The 18,678-nt window shown below is 52.9% G+C and overlaps 1 protein-coding gene across 4 annotated transcripts in view; it reads left to right on the top strand.

Moving 5' to 3' along the window:
• mymx (myomixer) overlaps positions 1-17,548 on the top strand; it is a 44,533-nt gene extending 26,985 nt beyond the window's left edge. The window contains exons 15-34 of one of the 4 annotated variants that reach the window (XM_018740136.2): positions 196-345; positions 975-1,231; positions 2,796-2,934; positions 3,107-3,295; positions 4,284-4,436; positions 5,476-5,693; positions 6,797-6,980; positions 7,184-7,339; positions 7,444-7,755; positions 8,362-8,481; positions 10,415-12,289; positions 12,481-12,609; positions 12,699-12,776; positions 12,905-12,991; positions 13,143-13,234; positions 13,832-13,917; positions 14,594-14,660; positions 15,340-15,554; positions 15,747-15,890; positions 16,712-17,548. In XM_018740136.2, coding sequence (XP_018595652.2) covers positions 196-345; positions 975-1,231; positions 2,796-2,934; positions 3,107-3,295; positions 4,284-4,436; positions 5,476-5,693; positions 6,797-6,980; positions 7,184-7,339; positions 7,444-7,755; positions 8,362-8,481; positions 10,415-12,289; positions 12,481-12,609; positions 12,699-12,776; positions 12,905-12,991; positions 13,143-13,234; positions 13,832-13,917; positions 14,594-14,660; positions 15,340-15,554; positions 15,747-15,890; positions 16,712-16,965 — 4,905 coding nt within the window. In that variant the 3' untranslated portion in view covers positions 16,966-17,548. Of the gene's footprint in view, positions 1-195; positions 346-974; positions 1,232-2,795; positions 2,935-3,106; positions 3,296-4,283; positions 4,437-5,475; positions 5,694-6,796; positions 6,981-7,183; positions 7,340-7,443; positions 7,756-8,361; positions 8,482-10,414; positions 12,290-12,480; positions 12,610-12,698; positions 12,777-12,891; positions 12,992-13,142; positions 13,806-13,831; positions 13,918-14,593; positions 14,661-15,339; positions 15,555-15,746; positions 15,891-16,711 lie in introns of those variants that run through there. The other 3 variants (XM_029251441.1, XM_029251443.1, XM_029251442.1) reach the window with 3 other exon arrangements.
• Positions 17,549-18,678: the final 1,130 nt, after the last annotated feature.

Genomic DNA, 18,678 nt, shown 5'->3' with positions numbered 1-18,678 from the left:
CAGCTGGTGGGCTTGCTCTTTAGCTATGAGTTCAGTGCTCGCAATTATTTGTAAAGAGACCTCAGCTTTAAAACATCTGCTTTGCTGATCCCTTTATCCGGGTAACCGATTAGCTGCTAACCTCCAAAAAGGCATCCCACACTGCTGCTGCCGCTGTATAAAATTTCCCCTGTTCCCCCACTGGTGCGTTCCCAGGAGGGGCGGAGCCTCGTGCGAGCCCATCACCCTGGGAGCGCCAAGATCGAGGAGTTCCTGGACCAGCTGGAGGCACTGTGGGAGGAGCTGAAGAGGAGGCACCAGAGCAACGTGGTGGTGCTCCAGGAGTCGGAGAAGCTCAACCTGAAGGTGGGGCCGCTTGTAATCTGTTGCACATGGCCGCCCTGGCACGGTCCCCGGTTCCATAAAAAAGCGCCCGTCTGATGGCATGCCGACCTGGGGAAGTCTCCCCTGCTCCCCCCACACACCACCGCCGCGGCACCTCGTCCAGCCCAAACCGTATTCGCGCTGTGCTCCGTGTGCTCGTTCCCAACAGCGGGTCGCAAAAGGTGTCGATTTTTGGGTTGCTGAGCTACCGGGAGCTTTTTTACAGGTGCACGTGAAAGCAGAAGAGCAGGAGAGACAGCGATCTCAAGTCTTACTTGTTCAGGATGCATCCAGATTTTTACCGAGAAACGTAGAGTAGCTCTTGGAAGGGATTCCACTTTCGTACTGTTGACAAGCTGCTCTCATGACCTTCCGCTATCCATCATCCATCCATTCAGTATCAGTAACTACTTGTCCCATGCAGGCTCATGGTGATCCAAAGCCTATCCCAGAAGCATAGGATGCAAGGAAGCGTACACCCTGGGTGGGACGCCAGTCCATCACAGGACAATTTAATGGCATGAAAGTATTTATTTGGACGTTTAAAGAAAGATGAAGCAGCTAGCAGCTCTCATGGTTCCTTCACCTACTCGACACATTTCTCCATGCAGGCCGCGAACATCCTGAAGGACTTGAACGGCCTGGAGACCTGGCTCCAGTCGGTGGAGCGGACTATCCGGCAGTCCTCATTCGCTGTGGACCCTCAGTCCATGAGCACGGCTGAGCAGGAGAGCTCTCTGCTGGAGAAGGAAGTTGCCTCGCGGGGCCTGGAGCTCCACGCACTGCGGCGGGAGGTGGAGAAGCTGCACCGCCACCGGCACGTCCGTGTCCGGCAGCTCCCAGCCCGCATGGAGGAAGTGGAAGAGAAGTGGGTACCGGTGCGGTGGGGGAGTGGGGGGCTTCAGCGGGTGAAGGTGGGCAGCTGGGCTAGTTATTTAGTCAGCTCATCATACATCCCAATTTTGAGAAGCGACACCAGGTGAACGGGATGCTTTGAACAAAGTTCGCACATCTCCAAAGTGCCCAGCAGGAGGCACCGTCACACTTACAGTACCAGTCAAAAGTTTGAGTACCTTCCGGAAACGTTGTTTTCCCGACACACTTGGTCACCGAGTTTGGTCTTGAAACGAGCCAACATGTCTTCCCAGCTCTTCTTCAGCACTTCCCAGAGATTTTGTCCCGTACGGGAGTTTTCCAGGTTGCCCACGTGGACTGAGACCTTTGACTGGTGCTGTACTTCTAAGTGCCCTTTAAATGCTGACTCTGTGGACCCGTCTCTCTCCTTGCTGACGGTGGAACCGTTAATAAGCGCTTAGTCCGTTTTTCCACCGTAGCGTGACCTGGAAACACTCATCTCGTGCTAGACGCCTCCGTTGAGCAGACTCAAACACGCTCACCGTGTGAAGAAATTGTCTATGCAGCTTAAAAAAAAAGAAAACACACCACACACTTCATCATGTACAGTTTGCGCAAACACTGCAGTAAGTCACGGAGCTGGCAGGAAGAGTCATATTCGCATCCGCAATCAGAAAGTCACTCATGCTGGTTACTAACTGACCAGCAAACCTCTGGCAATCAGACTTTCGGGGTAAATGATTTCATATGACAGTCGCGAGCGCCTTCTTCTGCGGCTCCGGATGGCCGCCGTTCAACGGAGACACTGTTTCTCCTTTCCGTGTGCCGAGGAACACGGCTTTGGGTTTGGTTTGGGACGCTTTTCCGTCCAGCCAGGAGCCGCAACCGAGAGGCCCTTGTAAAACTATATGATGTCGGCCGCCCCGTTAGACGCACCTATGTCTATAAACACAAGACAGACTGTGTTAAAGACAGAAAGCCTACCAAAGCAAATAAAGCCATGGAAATGGACTCATTTATCTGTTTCCAGGGCAACTCGGCCTATTAAAGAATCAAAAGCGAACTCGAGAATGGCGTTTATATGCACGATTTTTGTGCAAACTTGGATTTGCTCGACTTAACGTCATTTGTTTGCCGTTTCACGGTCCAAGAGCTGTATCCGACGCGAGCCGAACGGCCCCGCTCTAGCCAGGCCCGGAATTCTGGGGGGATTTCCCCATCGAGGACTTAAGTGGCACGATGCTCGCTCGCTCTTGCCCTTAAATGAGCCATACGCCTATATAACACGAGCACGGGATGAAAATGAAGGCTGACAGGGGAGACAGAGAGGCCGATTGTGTGCCGCGTGAGGTGTTAGCGACCACACGCAACTCGTAAGTGACCTCTCTGGGGTTTGCCAAAGCAAAGCAAACATCGGTTACACGGAACAGTCCTCCCTTCAGCTGCGGAACTCTCCCTCCGGGACTTCGTGCCCGGGCTCGCGGAAGGTCCGCGGGCCGGGAGCGCGGGAGCGATGAGCGTCGGTGAGCGCCGCGCCGCGCCGCCCTCTGACCTCCGCTGTCCTTATTGCCGGGTAGGTACCGCTGCGTTCGGAGCGCCCTGACACAGCAGAGTGCCGAGCTGCAGGACACCCGCATGCTGACGGAGTTCCTGGAGCGCGTGGAGCTCGAGGAAAGCCAGGCGCTGTGCGGGAGCCACGAGGACAGCTTGGAGCAGGTGTGTGACGGCACTCCCTGGGCGCGAGAGGAAGGGGCCACGCGATCCTTCGATAAAAATGTCCTCGCCGAACCTCGCTATCGACGGACCGAGCAACTCTCCGCAGCATCGACAGCGGGGACCCGGGGAGATCCGGGGCCGCCGAGCTGACCGAGTGCTTCGTGTCCCTCAGCCTCTCCGCAGCACCCTGGCCACTGGGTCCTCCCTAACTGGCCTGCCGGGGGTTAGTGCTGCCATGCCGCTCATGGAGAGCATCGGGGACCCGGTGGAGGAGCTACGGGAGGCCGTGGAGATGCTCAACGACACGGCGAGGGAGCACTCGCTGTCCCAGGACCAGGGCATCCAGGAGCTGCACACTCGGGTAGGACGGCCAGAGCGCGCGTTCCCTGGAGATGCTGCGCGAGCCGCGGCTCTCCGCAGCGGCGCAAATCGCTCGAGCGTCGAATATTACCTGTTAATAACGCAACAACAGCAGGCAACAGCAATAATAATCTTCATTACTAAATCATCCTCAAAAGCGAAGCAGCTCGTTTGGGTGCCGATAAAGGCTCTGACCGTGTCTGGCTGGCCGGCGTCCAGCAGTTCGCTGAAGCAAACGCAGAACATCTGCGCAAACATCTGGACGGGAATATCTGGAACCCCGATGCGCTCGGAGTGCCTGAAGGGAGCCGGGTCCTGCCAGCTCACCACTGCGCCCCTGCGCACCACACGCCTCCTTGAGGCTCAACGCTAGGGGCCTCCCGAGGCTCACTGATGCTCATGGGGCAGAAGGGGGCTTCGCGAAGTCGAATAACATGGAGTTTCACTAAACAAATCACGCAGTGGGAACAGATGAATGTGCCCGATGAGAATGCAGTTCTCTGATTTAGGCTGTGTGAGTCAACCCTCTTATGGTCTCACTGGGGTATCTCCAAGACCCTTTATGTGTAAGACCTCCTTTTGTAATGCAACATATGTGCACCTTCAAATTATTTCTGCCAATGGTCTTCAAGCTCCATAATGAGTCACTGTCTGGGAACTGACCTCTTGCTGTCCATGCGATACTAAGGGGCCTGTACTACTTTTTTTTTTTTTAAACCTATTTCCTGTTTTTTTATTTCCTTTTATCAATTTATTTCTTTTTACATACTAAATTTGTTTAATTATCTCCAGTGTAATTCCAGTGCCTCCGTAACTGTTGTATGTGTCCAGTTTCCTTCTGGATCCACGAAGTTCTCTTCTAATCCGTGGTCTTCCAGAAGTTTCAGGCAGATGTAGATTAACTGCGAGCATTAAGACGTTACTCGGAGCGGGAGCGCGATGGAGACGCGGCGCAGTGGCTCGTGGCCTTAGCTCGTTGTCCCCTGCAGTACTCCTCGCTGAGCGTGCGCATCAACCAGCAGCTGTCCCGCTGCGCGGCCCTCAACGTGGACATCCTAGAGGCGGAGACGGACATGGCGGTCAAGTGCGAGCCGCACCGCTGCGGACTGGAGGGGTTGTGGCAGCAGCAGGATGACCTGCAGGTAAGGACACGGACGCACGAAGCCTTTTGTCTATTGTCTATACGCGGCAGGTGGCGCAGCGGTGAGCAGTACCCGGCGCCTTCTGATCTGAGAGTCCTGGGTTTGGCTCCGCCCTCCGCTGTAGCGCTCTGATCACGGTCCCTACTCTGAATGAATGCAGCAAAAACTACCCTGTGGTATAGATAGGTAAAACACTAAGCCAGCAAGGGGAAAGGTGTCACATAATGAGTAAATGTAGAGAGAGCATTAAAGCGCCTTGCGGTCGCAGGCCCCTCGAGCAATGGGGGGCCGCGGGGCTGAGCCCGACACGTCCGTTGAGCGGTACGGTAACGACAAAGCGGACGAGGGCCTCTGTTCTCAGACCCGCGCTCCGAAACGCAGCCTTCCGCAGCCCGTTTCCTGTTGCGTCCGAGGTTCTCGCGTCGGCGGCGCGTTTCGTTCGCTCTTGGGTTTAACGATGCAAACTGCAACATGTGACCCCACAGCGAACGCGGCTCGTTTTATTACCACAAAGGGGTTTCTTGTGTTTGCGTGAGTGTGTCAGATGGGGGAACTGCGGTGGGGCATGTGTTTGTGTGTGTCGGAGGGTGTGGGGGGTGCATGCTGTATGAGTCATATTTGGGCAGCATTATGTTTATCACATGCACGCACAGCTGTCTGGATATGATACCATTAAAGAACAAAAATGATCTCATCTCTCATACAAAAATAGCGGCGCGCTCATGGAACAGGCATCTGGGGTCCTGCGTTTCCGAAGGGTTACTGCAGGGCCGCGCCGAGAACAGCTCCCTTTCCCGGCGAGCCTTTAATGCCATTAATTAGCCTTCAAAACCTGTCAAAAAGGCACACAATAGGCAGCTTGGAAATATTTAAAGCATCTGGTTCCTCTTAGCGGCAAGGTAGCAGAGGGACGGCGAGGCCGCGCGCACAAACGCACGCGCACAGGGAGGTTGGAAGGTGTTAGCGGGGGAAGGAGACAAACAACGAGGCCCCCCCGAGCTTCTCGTATTGGCGTCAAGGTTCCAAATGTCCCACCCAGGTCGAGTACGAGATCCTGAGGGACGAAGTGGAGGAGACGGAGAGGACGGCGGCGCGCCTGCAGGCCCTTTGCCCCGAGAGGGTGCGCGGCCTGCGGTCCGAGGCCCAGGCGACCCTGCAGGTCTGGGAGGAGCTGGGCGGGGCCGTGGCAGAGAATTGCGCCCGCCTACAGCAGTTCGCCCAGCTGCGGGACTTCTTCGGGAGCTACCTGGCGCTGATGTAAGTGACAGAGAGAAAGAAAGACGGACGCTTCCGCTCCTCTTCCTCCTCGGAGATCCCTTGCGAGTGCAGCGCCCGATACATCCCACGCTGATCATAAAAGCGATGCACACCGAGCGCCTCCATCCCGCCGGCGCAGCACGGCATTCCCTTCGTCTGAGTCGCGCGTTCCTGTAAACGACAAATGTATCGATTCTGGCACAACCACAAAAACATTTCTCCCACTTACTGTGTTCCAGCGACATCGTGTTTTTTGCATTCATGCGCACATTCTCTTAATGTCACAGAACTCGGTGTTTCGGGACTTCATTTCTCTGACTTTTTAATGAAAGTACATGTAGCGCAGAGGTTGATGGACAGGTGGCCCCAACAGGGTGGCACCGTGGTGCTCGGAGGCAACAGTCACTTTCTAGCGGAGATATGCACATTAGGATTTAGAATGATTATTTTTTAATTCAGGTACAATTCCCCACATAACAATGATGCTGATGTTGGGTCAAGTGCTTCACTGTCTCCAAGCCTCAGTCATGAGGACGGAACCCAGCACAGCAAAGCATATTCCCCCAATCACAAGCGAGTATTGCAAGATTAAACATTAATTATGTTGTGCGTGCACCCGTGCCTTGATTTACAGCGATGGCTCATGCCACAAAAACTCCCAAAAACAAAAAAATCTGTCATTATTTTAAATGGAAAGAATTTTTAACTCCTTTTCGATCCCAAAAATGCTCATGCAGTTTTTGCTTTGCTCAACAAAACTGAACATAAACCGACCCATCGGTGAAATTCCAGCAAGAGTACTAGTGTAAACAACAGGGTTCGCAAATTTCCAAGGAGTTTCTTCACAAGACTGAAAACTTTAATCAGATATGGAAAGTTAGGTATAAATTTCCATGTCTTAAAATCAAGCAATTTGTATAACAAACATTAGTATAACCAAGGGAGGGGTTTCCTTTCCACGTTGACATCTACGTTCCAGACTAATGCTGTTGGTTGTTCCAGAAAGGCGTCGTGGTGTCGTATGAGCCGTGGGGTTGAACAGTGGTGTGTGACCGACCTTCCTCTCTCACCCAACCATTGTCCTCCTCGATCCTCTCCTGCAGCTCGTGGACAGAAGATACTCGGGCATGCATCTTCTCGGACAGCGCTGCGCACCACGGGTCCGAGGGCCAGGACGAAGCCGCCAACGAGCTGGACGTGAAGATCGAGAAAAAGTTTCAGGAGTTTGATGACCTGGCCGCAGCAGGACAGAAGCTCATTGACGAGGAGCACCACCTGACGGAAATGGTAAGTCTCGGGTGACAGAACATCACGCGGACACTCCAGTCCAAGGAGGACGACCCAGACCCAGGGTTGTCCCCACGAAAAAATTCGGCTGTTGTATGTAAGTGGGCAAAAGAGTGAAGTAAGAAGCCCTTACTTTATAGAATAACAATGCAGTGGAACTTTAAGGAAAAAACATGAGAGTCATCTTTATATTCCCCCTGCAGATCAGGGAGAGGACGGAGGAGCTGCAGAGCATGCTGGGTTGGATCCTGGTGCGCTGGAGGGCGCAGAAACAACAACGGCATAATGGGAGAGGCAAATCAGAATCCAAGGGGGATGTAATTTACTCAGAGGCGATAGTGTGCAGTTCATCTCCACAGGTAGACGCCACAGTCCCAGATATAACAAAGACAACTGACTGGACCGCTGGGGTGAGGTTTCCCAGCAGTCACTTGCTCTGCTTTCCTCCTTCCTCACTGCCCAGCGTGCATCCCAGATGGCAGCAGAGAAGACGACCTGCGGCAGTGGCATCAATGGCCAACTTGAAGGAAGCGTCCAGCAGCAGCTAGGCGATGGGTACGAGGTAATGGGCAGCATCCGGCCGAGCGACGCCAACTCGAGCCCTCCGGGGGGAGCCCTGCATGGCTTTCTGGCCGTGGAAGAGTCCAAGTCGCCCTTCATCGTCCTAAAGGAGCCCGGAACTCCCCTGCGGGGCGGCACCGTCAACCTCATCCTCAGTCTCGGTAAAACCGGGGAGTCTGTGGAGGAAGCAGAGGTCCCCGAGCCCATTCACAGGGTGAGTCTCCCAGCAACTGATTGCCATCCTGTCTGCAAATTGCTGCCTACACACAGGAAGTGACACACAGGAAGCGATGCCGGGTTCTGAGGAACAAAAGTGCAATTTCCTGTGAGCTTTTTAAAGCAATTTTAGGTGGCAAATTCCGGGGAACGTGAAATAATAGGGCTTTCAGGTTCCACGTCCCAGCCGCAGAAATCTGGCAGAGAAAGAGGAATCAGAGCAGAGCCCAAACAGCGATGACTGCGGTAGAGCTAATGCTGTAAAACGTATGACCTTCATTTGCCATTTTTGCAGAGTGAGAGAACACAAATGACAGCACAGGTTTTTCTAATAAATTGGGTACTTGGCGTAATGTCTTCCATTGAACGTGATTGGCAGCCCGGTCTGAAACGCATTCAAGAGCCCGGAGGCAACCGCGAACGGTCCTGGTCTGGCCGACACCGAGGCACCAGGCGTGACGAGCCTCTGACACTTCCTTTATCCGACGTGTTTGTTTTCCTTGTCCAGTGATGACTTCGAGCACCTCAGCATCCCCTCGCTCCGCACGTCTCTCCACCGCTCACACTCTTCACTGTGTCCCTCCCTTCTTTTCTCCTCTCTCAGCCTGCTGGGTCTCCCTCCTCGGCCTGTAAAAACTTTTGGAGGCGTTGCCAGGGCCTTTTGGAAAGTACATTCGGTAGTTTAAAGCGAAAGAGAAAGATTTGTCGGCAGAGTGCAGATGAGGTAAATGGAGCCACTGCATGGCCGGCCTCGGGGTTTGCATGGGGTGGAGTTGTACCGAGGCGCCAAGGGAGCCGTACTAACAAGGCGAGGAGACGGAGCCTTCGGGCAGCGCGACCCGCAGCCTCTCCTCGCCCCGTCTTCATCAACTGCATCTCTCGTGGCTTCCTTCGTTCGACCCGTTGGGGTATGTATGGAGCATCGGGGGGCAGAAGCCAGTAACCCCCCACACAAATACCCAATGAGTGGGGTCATGTCAGAAATGAAGCTCCCGACAAACTCTCGGGAAATCCTCAAGAAATCCCTCAGAATGGACTTGGCAACTCTGGGTTGCTGCTTGTTTGCTGCAGTGTTGTGTATCGTTTCTTTTATTCCTGTTGAGAAGCATGTTGTTGTGTTTCTGCTCTGTCAACCAGTCCCACAAACCCAAGTGTTGCATGCTGAGTGGGGGACTAAATGGACAAGGGTGCTGTCGCCCCCCAACCCCAAGGCTGACGTGTGACATTCATTGACTGAAGGGACCGGTGTCACTGGCACCGAACAAATGTTCATACTCACACATAATTTTTCACTCCAACAGTTGGAAGTCCAGGTACACCCTTTTGCATTAGTAATAGAAATAAGGTTCTGTACAGGATCAACATGATGAACCATGCGTTTCGAATGAGTGTCCACCTCATCTTAACCGGTTCTCTGTAGGACAAGCAGTAGCTGCTGAGGGATCGCTGATGGGATGCAAATGTGGGGAGACCAGGAGATTATTCACGGGACATAAATGCACTTGATGGTGATATACGGTGCAATAGTTTCGGTCAGAAACTGTGTTGAGGCTTCGATCATCGCACAGCCTGCACCAAGGAATGGTTTGAACGTCTAACTGGACGTTCACTGTGGAACTCAAACAAAGACAGCATCCCAGAGAAGAGAGCTCAGTGAAGCGTTGATCCCCACACTGCACCTAAAGGGATGGTGGACTAGGCTAAAGCAACCAAAATTCCCCATGGTGTAGGTCTACACGTTGAGTTCCAACGACATCTGTTGCGTGCGGGTTGGTAAAGAAGGCCATAAAGACGTGACTCTTGACAGACAACCACCCATGAACTGCTAGGAATTGCTTTTGCCTCCAAGTGCACCACATGCTGGGTCCTGTTTCTGGCCGTCTTTTAATAGATTGACTCATATCATGTTTTATATGGTTACCAGCAAATGTTCTGAGTTGTAAAAGAGCGCTATCGTTCTGTATCACAGTTTCCATGCTAAAAGGCGAGAGACTGAAAAGCAGACCTTTCAGAGGGTTTCGGCATATCTGGTGTTCGGTTCTTAGTCTTTCATCATTTAATTAGATTATCTTAATTGAGAACGCAGAACGACTTAATAATGTAGTTGCTTTGTGAAATGCGTGACTTTACTGATCTAAGTATGTATATTAGTCCCATGCCCCGTTGTGAGGGCTATGAATGTCACCAGCCAACCCTTCCCCCGCAAATCAGAGACCTTACGAGTCTGTTAAAGCAGTCTTTGATTAGGGCTAATAGGATTTTAGTCACTCTATAGACATGTTGATGGAGGAGAGCACAGCTGGACTTGAGTGAGAGCAAGTCTTGGGCATCACAGGACCCAAATGACCGAGTTCCACGGGACTTGGTCTGGACCAGGACTGCTTCTGGACCTGCTGTTGTGTCTTGTGTGCTTGCATGATCAAACCTACTCCACGCTCCACATCTGCAAATATCTCCAGTCTTCCTGCCATGTTGATTGTACTCTTTTTGTGGCGTGTGCTGTGACACGGCGGTCCCGCGAAACACGTCCGCGTTTCCTGCGGAATCCCGTGACTGCGTGCATGGAGTTGCTCTGGATAACAACGAACAGCAGCCTCCTCTGAGGTTTCCAGAAACACGTCCTGTCACCTCTAACACCCCCTCTCCTCTGCTTCTAGGTAAGTACCTACCTGCATGTCAAGGAGAACAAAGGCACCTCGCCGGTGTACGAGAACATCAGTCTGCCCCACCTTACCTCCAAGGCTAAGGGGCCAACGTCTTCCTCGTCTTCCTCGCGCTCTTCCTCCTCCGCCTCTCCGCTCAAGGCCAGCTCTAGTTCACTCATTGGCAGCCTGAAGAGCAAGAGCATGAAGAGGAAGAGGAAGGAGGACGTGCGCAGGCACACTATACAAAGGATCACGGGGCCAGAATTGCGAGAAAGCACACCCGCCAGTGCAGGTGAGCGCCACGTGCACAGTACCAACACCTGGCCTCTGAAGGAGAGGAAGAGGAAGGACGCACGAGAAACTGCCGTTTCCAGTGGCGCGGAGGGGCACGAATACGAGAGTAATCCCGTGGCACGGGGCATTGGTGATGAGCACATAGGAGGTTTGATGTTTTCCCAGCCCATGTTGGAGACAAACCGGAGTTCATCCACAGCAGAGCACAGTAAGAACCACTGCAGGTACCTGTCCTTGGGCTCGGTGCTTAGCTTCAACCTACCCAAGGACCTGAGTCTGATTCCCAGCATCCCCGATGTTATCACCATAGGCCCTCTAGAGTCAAAAGGACTAGATCACTTGAAGAATGAAGTGGACCTTCGTGACCTCAACGGCCACTATTCCCACACCGAGAGGCCCGCGGCCATGAGTACCTTCAAACAGTCACTCTTACCCTCAAAATGCGGCGGAGAGAAATCAAAACTCGGCCCAACGGGGAAGGTGAGTGTCAGTGCGGACTGTCACCCAGACACTATCGCCGTTTCCCATCAGAACGCTCCTCTTAAGGACAGCGGTTCTGCGGATCGCAGTCAGACCACCGTAAGGAGCAGCCTATCAGATCTCGAGTCGAGGCCGCTGTCAGGCACCGGTGATCTCCGTGAGGAAGGAGGCTGGGAGGTGGACGGAACGAGTGCTTCTCTGGATGCTGACAGACAAAGAGACAGCGACAGCCTCTTCCCAAATGCCGCCAGAGAGGAGGAAGACCTTAAAACCGGTACCAGCGGTGTCAAATGTACCGCAGTAGCAGCGCATCATATGTGCCCCAGCATCCACGCTAAAGTTCAAGAGCTCAACGGGCATCGATCCAACAAAGACTGCGCCATCAGCCCCGATGTGGCCTCCGGTGTCACCACACAGCTCAAAAATCCTGCGAGCATCAGCACACTTAATTATGGGGCCATTAAGTTCTGCACAGAAGCAGCGCACCGGGTGTCTACCGACATCATTTTGCCCCGGGGGACCGTGGGAAGAGCTGTGTCCCTGGAGCTGGACTGCTGCAACGAAGATCCCACCGGTCTGAAACTGGGCGCGGTCATGACCGCGGCAGATGCCGTTCACCCCGACCATCAGCAGTTTGAGGAGGAAGAGGAGGAGCTGGAGGACATCTGGAATCAGACGAAGGGCTACCGGCAGAGCATCTGCTCCGACATCATGTACCAGACCCATCAGACAGAGCTGGCAATCTCCCCCCCAGGTGAGCCCAGGCAACCTTCCCCCCAGGGCCAAGCCGTGCTCTACAGGAAGCTCGTCACCGCCTCGGCTCCCAACCTCCTGGTGGCCGAGTTCACGCTCCCACCTTCCGTTCAGACGCTGCTGGGCTACAGCAAGGGGCACAGTCACGAAACCGGAAAAAGCTCATCCAGAGGAGACAGGAAGTCCTGGGCTGCCTTCCCGCAGAGAGAGCCACTTAGTGGGCAGATAGAACTGGTAAACGAAACAGCCTCTGATCCCGTCAAGCTGCCTGATACAGAGGAGCGACAAAAGTATATCTACCAGTATAGGGAGGATGAGGAGGAGGGGGAGGAAGAGCTGAAGGACACGGGTTGTGCGAAGGTGAGGTCCATATTCTCAAAAAGTCATGACACAGTGGTGCTTTATCACTGCTCACACCTTCCCGCTCCGCCACTAGCAAACCAGATGAATCTAAACATGTAACGGGTGAAGTGATGAGGAACCTTCTGGAGATCCAGCAAGCAAATCATCTCCCTCCCATGAACAACTCAGAGCTTCTCAATTCTCTGCAGGACCAGTCCATGAGCCTGCTGTCACTTCACATGGGTTTGGAGAGAACGAGTTGCCGGCCGATTGGTCCGGACAGCGGCAGAGAGGAGCAGGGACACACGAGCACCATTGGAGGGCGCTGTATCTCCAAAGTAAGACTCGCATATTGAAGTCTGAAATGCGGCTTGTTTTCATACCGCTGGATTTATACGGTCATCTCTGTGCGTGCGATGTCTTCCAGAACGGGAGGAGCCCAGAGTTCCAGTCCATGGAGGGGAGCCTGGAGAGGAAGCACATACTGCAGCTAGGCGGGAAGAGGGTAGGAGGATGGGATGGGAACATGGGTGCGCGTGGGTCCGAGCGGGAGGAGCCTCAGTACACGCTAGCGCTCCGTCCGGAGAGCCACGTGGATCTTCATCATTAAGATGGTGCAGTTTGTCCTCCTAGGCACCCTGCCGCTCTTGGACCACCTGCCATGCCGTCCTCTTCAGGCAGACGCTGTGCTTCTACCAGGACAGGAAGGACACGCTCAAGGTAAACGCCGCCACCCTGGGACATTTAAACAGGACTCCCACAGTGGGCCCACTGCGTAACACTCTCCTGCAGCAGCCCCAGGTACACGGTCTTCGCTCATCCGCGAAAGATGCAACATGCCTTCCGTGTCCTTGTTGTCCTCGTTGTGCAGAGCTGCGCGTCGGGACTGCCGCTGAACCTCACCGGGGCCGAGTGCTCCCCGGTGCCCGAATACAGCAAGAGAGCCAACTGCTTCAGCCTGCGGTGAGACGGAGCGCCCCCTACAGGCTTTCTCTGACAGGACACACCTCACATGTACTCCACCAGCGTCCGGTCTCATCACCACTTCCTTTATTCAGTACTTAAAAGCAGCACTTAAACCGACGTCCATACTGCACAGTAAAATCTGTTGAATAAAACTAGCAAATGTATATATTGCACTAGAGGCGCTTAAAAACAAATAAATATCCATACACCGAGACTCGAATGTCTATTAAACTATTGTAATGGGAAACTTACCGCGGTAACTCTACTGCTCCGCAAGGGCAGTCCCCGGTCCTGCTCCCAGGATGCGACCGCACACCTTACCTCCCTTTCTCTGGGTGTTTTTCCTTCACATCCCGTCCCACCCCTTCAAACTTCCTTACACAAAGCGAAACGGAGGTACGATTTAAAACTAATTTAACATGAACGCACCCCCAGGAGATGCGGCGCACGTGGACCGGCTAATGCGGTCATGCTCTGCGGCGCGCTGCTTTTGTCCGGGGGCTCCGTTTACACTGGCATGGCGTGTAACTCGCTGCCCGGTCGAACCTCGCGTGACCCTCCTCCCGGCGTCGTCTCCTCTCTTTGGATCTCCAGGCTGCGAGACGGTTCCGAGTACCTCCTGAGCGCCTCCTCGCGGTTCCTCATGAAGAAATGGATGCTGAAGATCCAGGCTAACTCAGGTACGGGGAGAGTAGCGCACTGACGTTCTGCTTCTGGTGTTCCCATCCAGTACCGGGTGCCACATCATAACTGTTCATAAAGCAGCTATGAAACATAGATGATCGCCTGCGGTTGAGTTACACGTTCCAACCGACGTCATTCCTAGTCACCGTCACACGTTCTACATGATAAATAAAAAAAACACTCGTGTGCGGATGTATGTGTGTGTGTGTTTGCTTTTAGTTATAGTCCCATCCATTCTTTTGCCACGGCTGACCGCACCCAACTGGACCCGCCACAGATGTAGAAAACGTGAATAAAATACGTAATTCTTAGTGAAACTGGCGATCATTAACTTCACGAGCTCAGATGCCTGGTGTGGAGGACGTCATGAAGCCGTATGACGAAATAATCAGATGAAATAAACTGAAATGTAATACTTATTATTGAAAACGCTGTAAAGGACTCAAATTTGACCGAGATGCAACTCAAGGGTTAAAATAATCTAATAACCAGACCTGGTTTTTCACTTGATCTTGTTTCATGGCAACAATGGACTCACTGCTGTCATAGTTAAAGTCCTTGCACTTCTAGGCTTATGACTGAAGATGAATCTTTCTCCTCCACTGTTTGTTTGTGTGTGTGTGTGTGTGTGTGTGTGTGTGTGTGTGTGTGCGCGCACGCATTTCGTTACAGGTCTCATCGAAGCCAACCCCCCAGAGGCAACTTGCCCGCCCAGCAGGCAGGACCTCACACTTGACACGTAAGGGCCACACGCAGCGGGCGCGCGGCTCAGACCCCCTCCCACAGGAAGTGACCTTTTCCCTCTCCACTCTGACTCATCGCATGCGACAGCCAGCCCAGTCTGCTCCGCTGTTTTTGCATCACACATGCGGTTCGGGAGTTTCAGATGCTCCCCGCTTTCCACGATAGGAATGCAAAGCACAGTAAATGACTGGGACTTTTGCTGGTGTTTCATGGTTTGGTCCAGTTACAGTACATGATTTTGACAGTGATGTAGTTCCACAATTGAACACATTGGGGGAGCAATTAGCCCACATAAAATCTGAACTTTGACAGTTGAAAATGACAACTTCACTCACACACACACACACACACACACACACACACTGACTGAAACTGCTTGTCCTTAAATCATCCTACATAGCTGAGGTTGAAAGTCTTAGATTTACATTTATTTATCTATAAGACACTTTTCCCCAAAGCACCTCACTATCCCCATCTGACTTGTTTATAGAGCAGGATCATTTTCACTGTCACTTCTGGGAGGTACTGTGTTCAAGGGGTCCCTTGAGTTCAAAGTGGCGCCCCTTACCACTACGCCACCTTCTGCCTCGGCCTTCCATCTGCTGCGGACACTGTTCTGACAGCAGACGGATGAAATTTGTAACTTTCTAACACAACCTGTTCCCCTGGTCCAGCGGTCCCACCTTCCACTGCCACTGTGTCACCAAATGCCACTGTCCCTCCATGCGTGGCTCCCTTTCCTCCCCCGCGGGGCGCAGCCGGGTGGGCTCGGCGAGAGCCAACGAGATCGTCGTCCTGACAAGAGACGGCTCTCGGATCCCAGAGTGGCACCGTGAGAACCTGGAGGAGGAGCTTTCACCAGGCCGGCTGGCACATGGCGATCAGCACGGTGAGAACACGCCGAACCAGCTAAACCGTGAAAAACTCTTAGCAAAGCCTGCGAGAAAATCATTCTCACTCGCGCACAGTTCTGAAAAGCAGCCGCAGACGTGCGAAGTGCTGCACTGAAATTCTCACCGAGCCCACGTTCACGGCCCGACCCGCGGGACACTAACTCCCTGCCCCGGTGTTTCTGCGCTAGACTACTACGGCTCCTTGCAACAGACCATGAAGCAGAGACTTTCCCAGCGTCTCCTAGAGACCAGCGCCCAACCGCCTCAGTCATCGTTCCACGACGGTGGTGATTGTCTCATCAGCAAGCGCCGCTCCCACTCCTTCACATCAGGTAATGAGTTCAGCAACCCCACGGAGACAGTGAACTCTAACCATCCTTCAGTCACCACTGAGACCTTATTAAACCACAATCATGGCACACAGATACTCTGATGTCTACAGATAACCTTTGTAGTCACCACTGAGTCTTCATGAAACCCCACAGGTGACAGTCACGGTCAGCTCCACTAACCACCCTTACAACCAACTCTTGAGAGTTCAGTAACCTCCCACCATGGCACTCCTAAGCATCCTACAAACACTTGAGGCCTCCTGAGACCACAACAATGACCAACCATGATCAACAATGACCAGCCATAGTCAGTGATGACCAACCAGAGCCAAAAATGACCAGCCATGGTCAACAATAACCAACCGTAGTCTACAGGGGTCAACCATGGTTAACGATAACCAACCATAGTCGACAGTGGCCAGCCACAGTCAACAATAACCAGCCATGGTCAACAATGACCAGCCGTAATCAACGATAACTAACCATAGTCAACAGTGGCCAGCCACAGTCAACAATAACCAGCCATAGTCAACAATGACTAGCCGTAATTAGCGATGACCAACCAGAGTCAACAGTGGCCAGCCATAGTCAGTAATGGCCAGCCATAGTCAACAGTGGCCAACAGTGCTTACCCACGCTGCCTGACCCTGTCTGTTGGTATACAAACATGGTGTACAAAATGGACCTGCAACAGCATCTCAAATCATATTTGTCTGCTTTATGAAACGAGTTTGACACCCCTGCTTTGAATAGATGGACAGACAGACAGACATGTTGGACACTTCTAAGCTCAATAATGGCATGTTGTCTTGTTCCGGCAGCCACGTACCAGAAGATCACCCCGGTGGCTTTCCCTCCCGGTGGCCGTGAAGGTGGCTCCAGGTACTCAGTGACTCTCTTCATCGGGGATCAGCTCTCGGAGGCCACGCCCCTTATCAAGAAGCGCGACTGTCCCCACCCAGCGGGCTGGCAGCGGGAGCCCTTCCTGGACACACCCCCTGAGATGAGCTACTCTTCGCTCCCTCGGCCGAGGAACAAATCCGTCTTCAAAAAGTTTTTCGGGAAAAGGGAGTGACGGTGACAGGATAGGACACCCGACCTCTGAGCTCCGCGGAGGGGGAGGGGCCTCTTGAATGTCAAAAACGACAGTGTTATTTTTCCCCTGTGCAGAGCACATTCAGTTGTCTTAAAGTTTTTATTTTTTTTAACATATATTTATGTTTGACAGTGGAAATGCTTGAGCGTTTTGCTGTTGCTTTGCTTTGTTTAAACGCTGAGGTTATCATCCCTGCAGGTGTGTGAGTTTGTCCCTAAGTGACAGGCCTCGTACCGTCAAAACACTCCTTTTTCTCGTAAAACCAGGTCTCCTTCTCCAAATACTGCTAGTCGTGAAACAAATGTGGAGACCTTTAGTCCTACTGCAGGGTTCTTTATCCAAATGAGTCTTATTGAAGCTTCTGTTCAGTTAAATGCTTTTATCATTGCAAAAATATTAAATATTAAGATGGGATGCACAATGTATGTACAGTAGCCAACATAGCACGGTCCACTGCCGATTTCCTCCCTAATTTTGGTGACCTTCCGTTTTGTGTGATGGATATTACCTTCACTGTACCAAGCAACCGATTTGGATTAAATACAAGTTTACGTAACAATTGGCCGCAGATCATCTTTTACGTCGATTTTTTAAAAGTTTTTATTGACTCGACTGAGGTAACTAGGGATGTTTTTGAGAGGAACTTGCTGGTGAGAAACATGCCCCGGCATCAGCGACACCACCGTCCCATAAGGGTCGCCGTTGTGTCCGCGGCGCAGTCATTTCAAGAGTAGTTACTGTGTGTGGAACGATATTCCTGCGTTCACATGAATCACACAAAGCTTGCAGCAAGAATTCACCGGATGATGTCAACATTCACACTCCAGCGATTCGTGGTAAAACGAGCTTCAGACGTTTCCTGTTTGCCTGCTGATGACTTTTTTTTCCCCATCTGCGCGAATGACAAAACTGCTGTGAGTCTCGAGACGCCCTCAGGGGAACAATCCCGTGCGCCGCAGGACTCGATTAACTTCACCTGTCATCACGTCTCTTATTTTCCGACGTCTTCATTTTCGGGCCTTTCTGCAGAGACACCTGCGCCGCCGACTTCTGCGCTGGGGCGGGGAGGTTGTCTCCAGCCTGTCGCCCGAGGCTGACGGGGAAGCTGTCCGGGTCACGGGTCCGACTGCGAGGGCCACCTACGCTTACGGAGTCCAGAGTAACCGGCCCCCTGAATAAGCGGCTGCGATCGGCGGTCAGGTCCACGCAGGGTCAGCACCTCCGCTCGGCAGCCGAAGGCCCTTTCGGCGGCGACGTGCGGAGAAGGTCCCGCCGAGGTCACGGGGAACACATCTGCACGCAGAATCCAAAACGAACTTGACAATCCCCGGGCGAAGAAAAGCATTCCTGCTCCGAAATGTAAATGAAACGCGACACGCTGTCAATCGAGCGAGGGAATAACATATGACACACAGTGGGATGTGATGAAAGGCAAAGTGCTCATCAATATTTGATGAGCAGAGCAGATAAGATGAGCGCCGTCCATAGGCGTTCAGGTGATGAACGATGACGGCGGCGGCTCGTCTCCGCCGCCTCAGGAAAGGTCCCGGGGGTTCGAGATTTATGGCTGCGTGCCGATGCGGAACGCCCCTCTGCCGAGAGCGTGTTACCCGGCAGGCTTCGCATCAGTCGTCGTGCGTTACACCTTCACGAGCCGAGCCGCTCGGAGCGCTTGCGTTTCCCGGTAAGAGG

Source organism: Scleropages formosus, chromosome 4 (assembly GCF_900964775.1).
Source record: "Scleropages formosus chromosome 4, fSclFor1.1, whole genome shotgun sequence".
Taxonomy (NCBI): domain Eukaryota; kingdom Metazoa; phylum Chordata; class Actinopteri; order Osteoglossiformes; family Osteoglossidae; genus Scleropages; species Scleropages formosus.
This window is presented reverse-complemented; position numbering and strand designations above follow the sequence as displayed.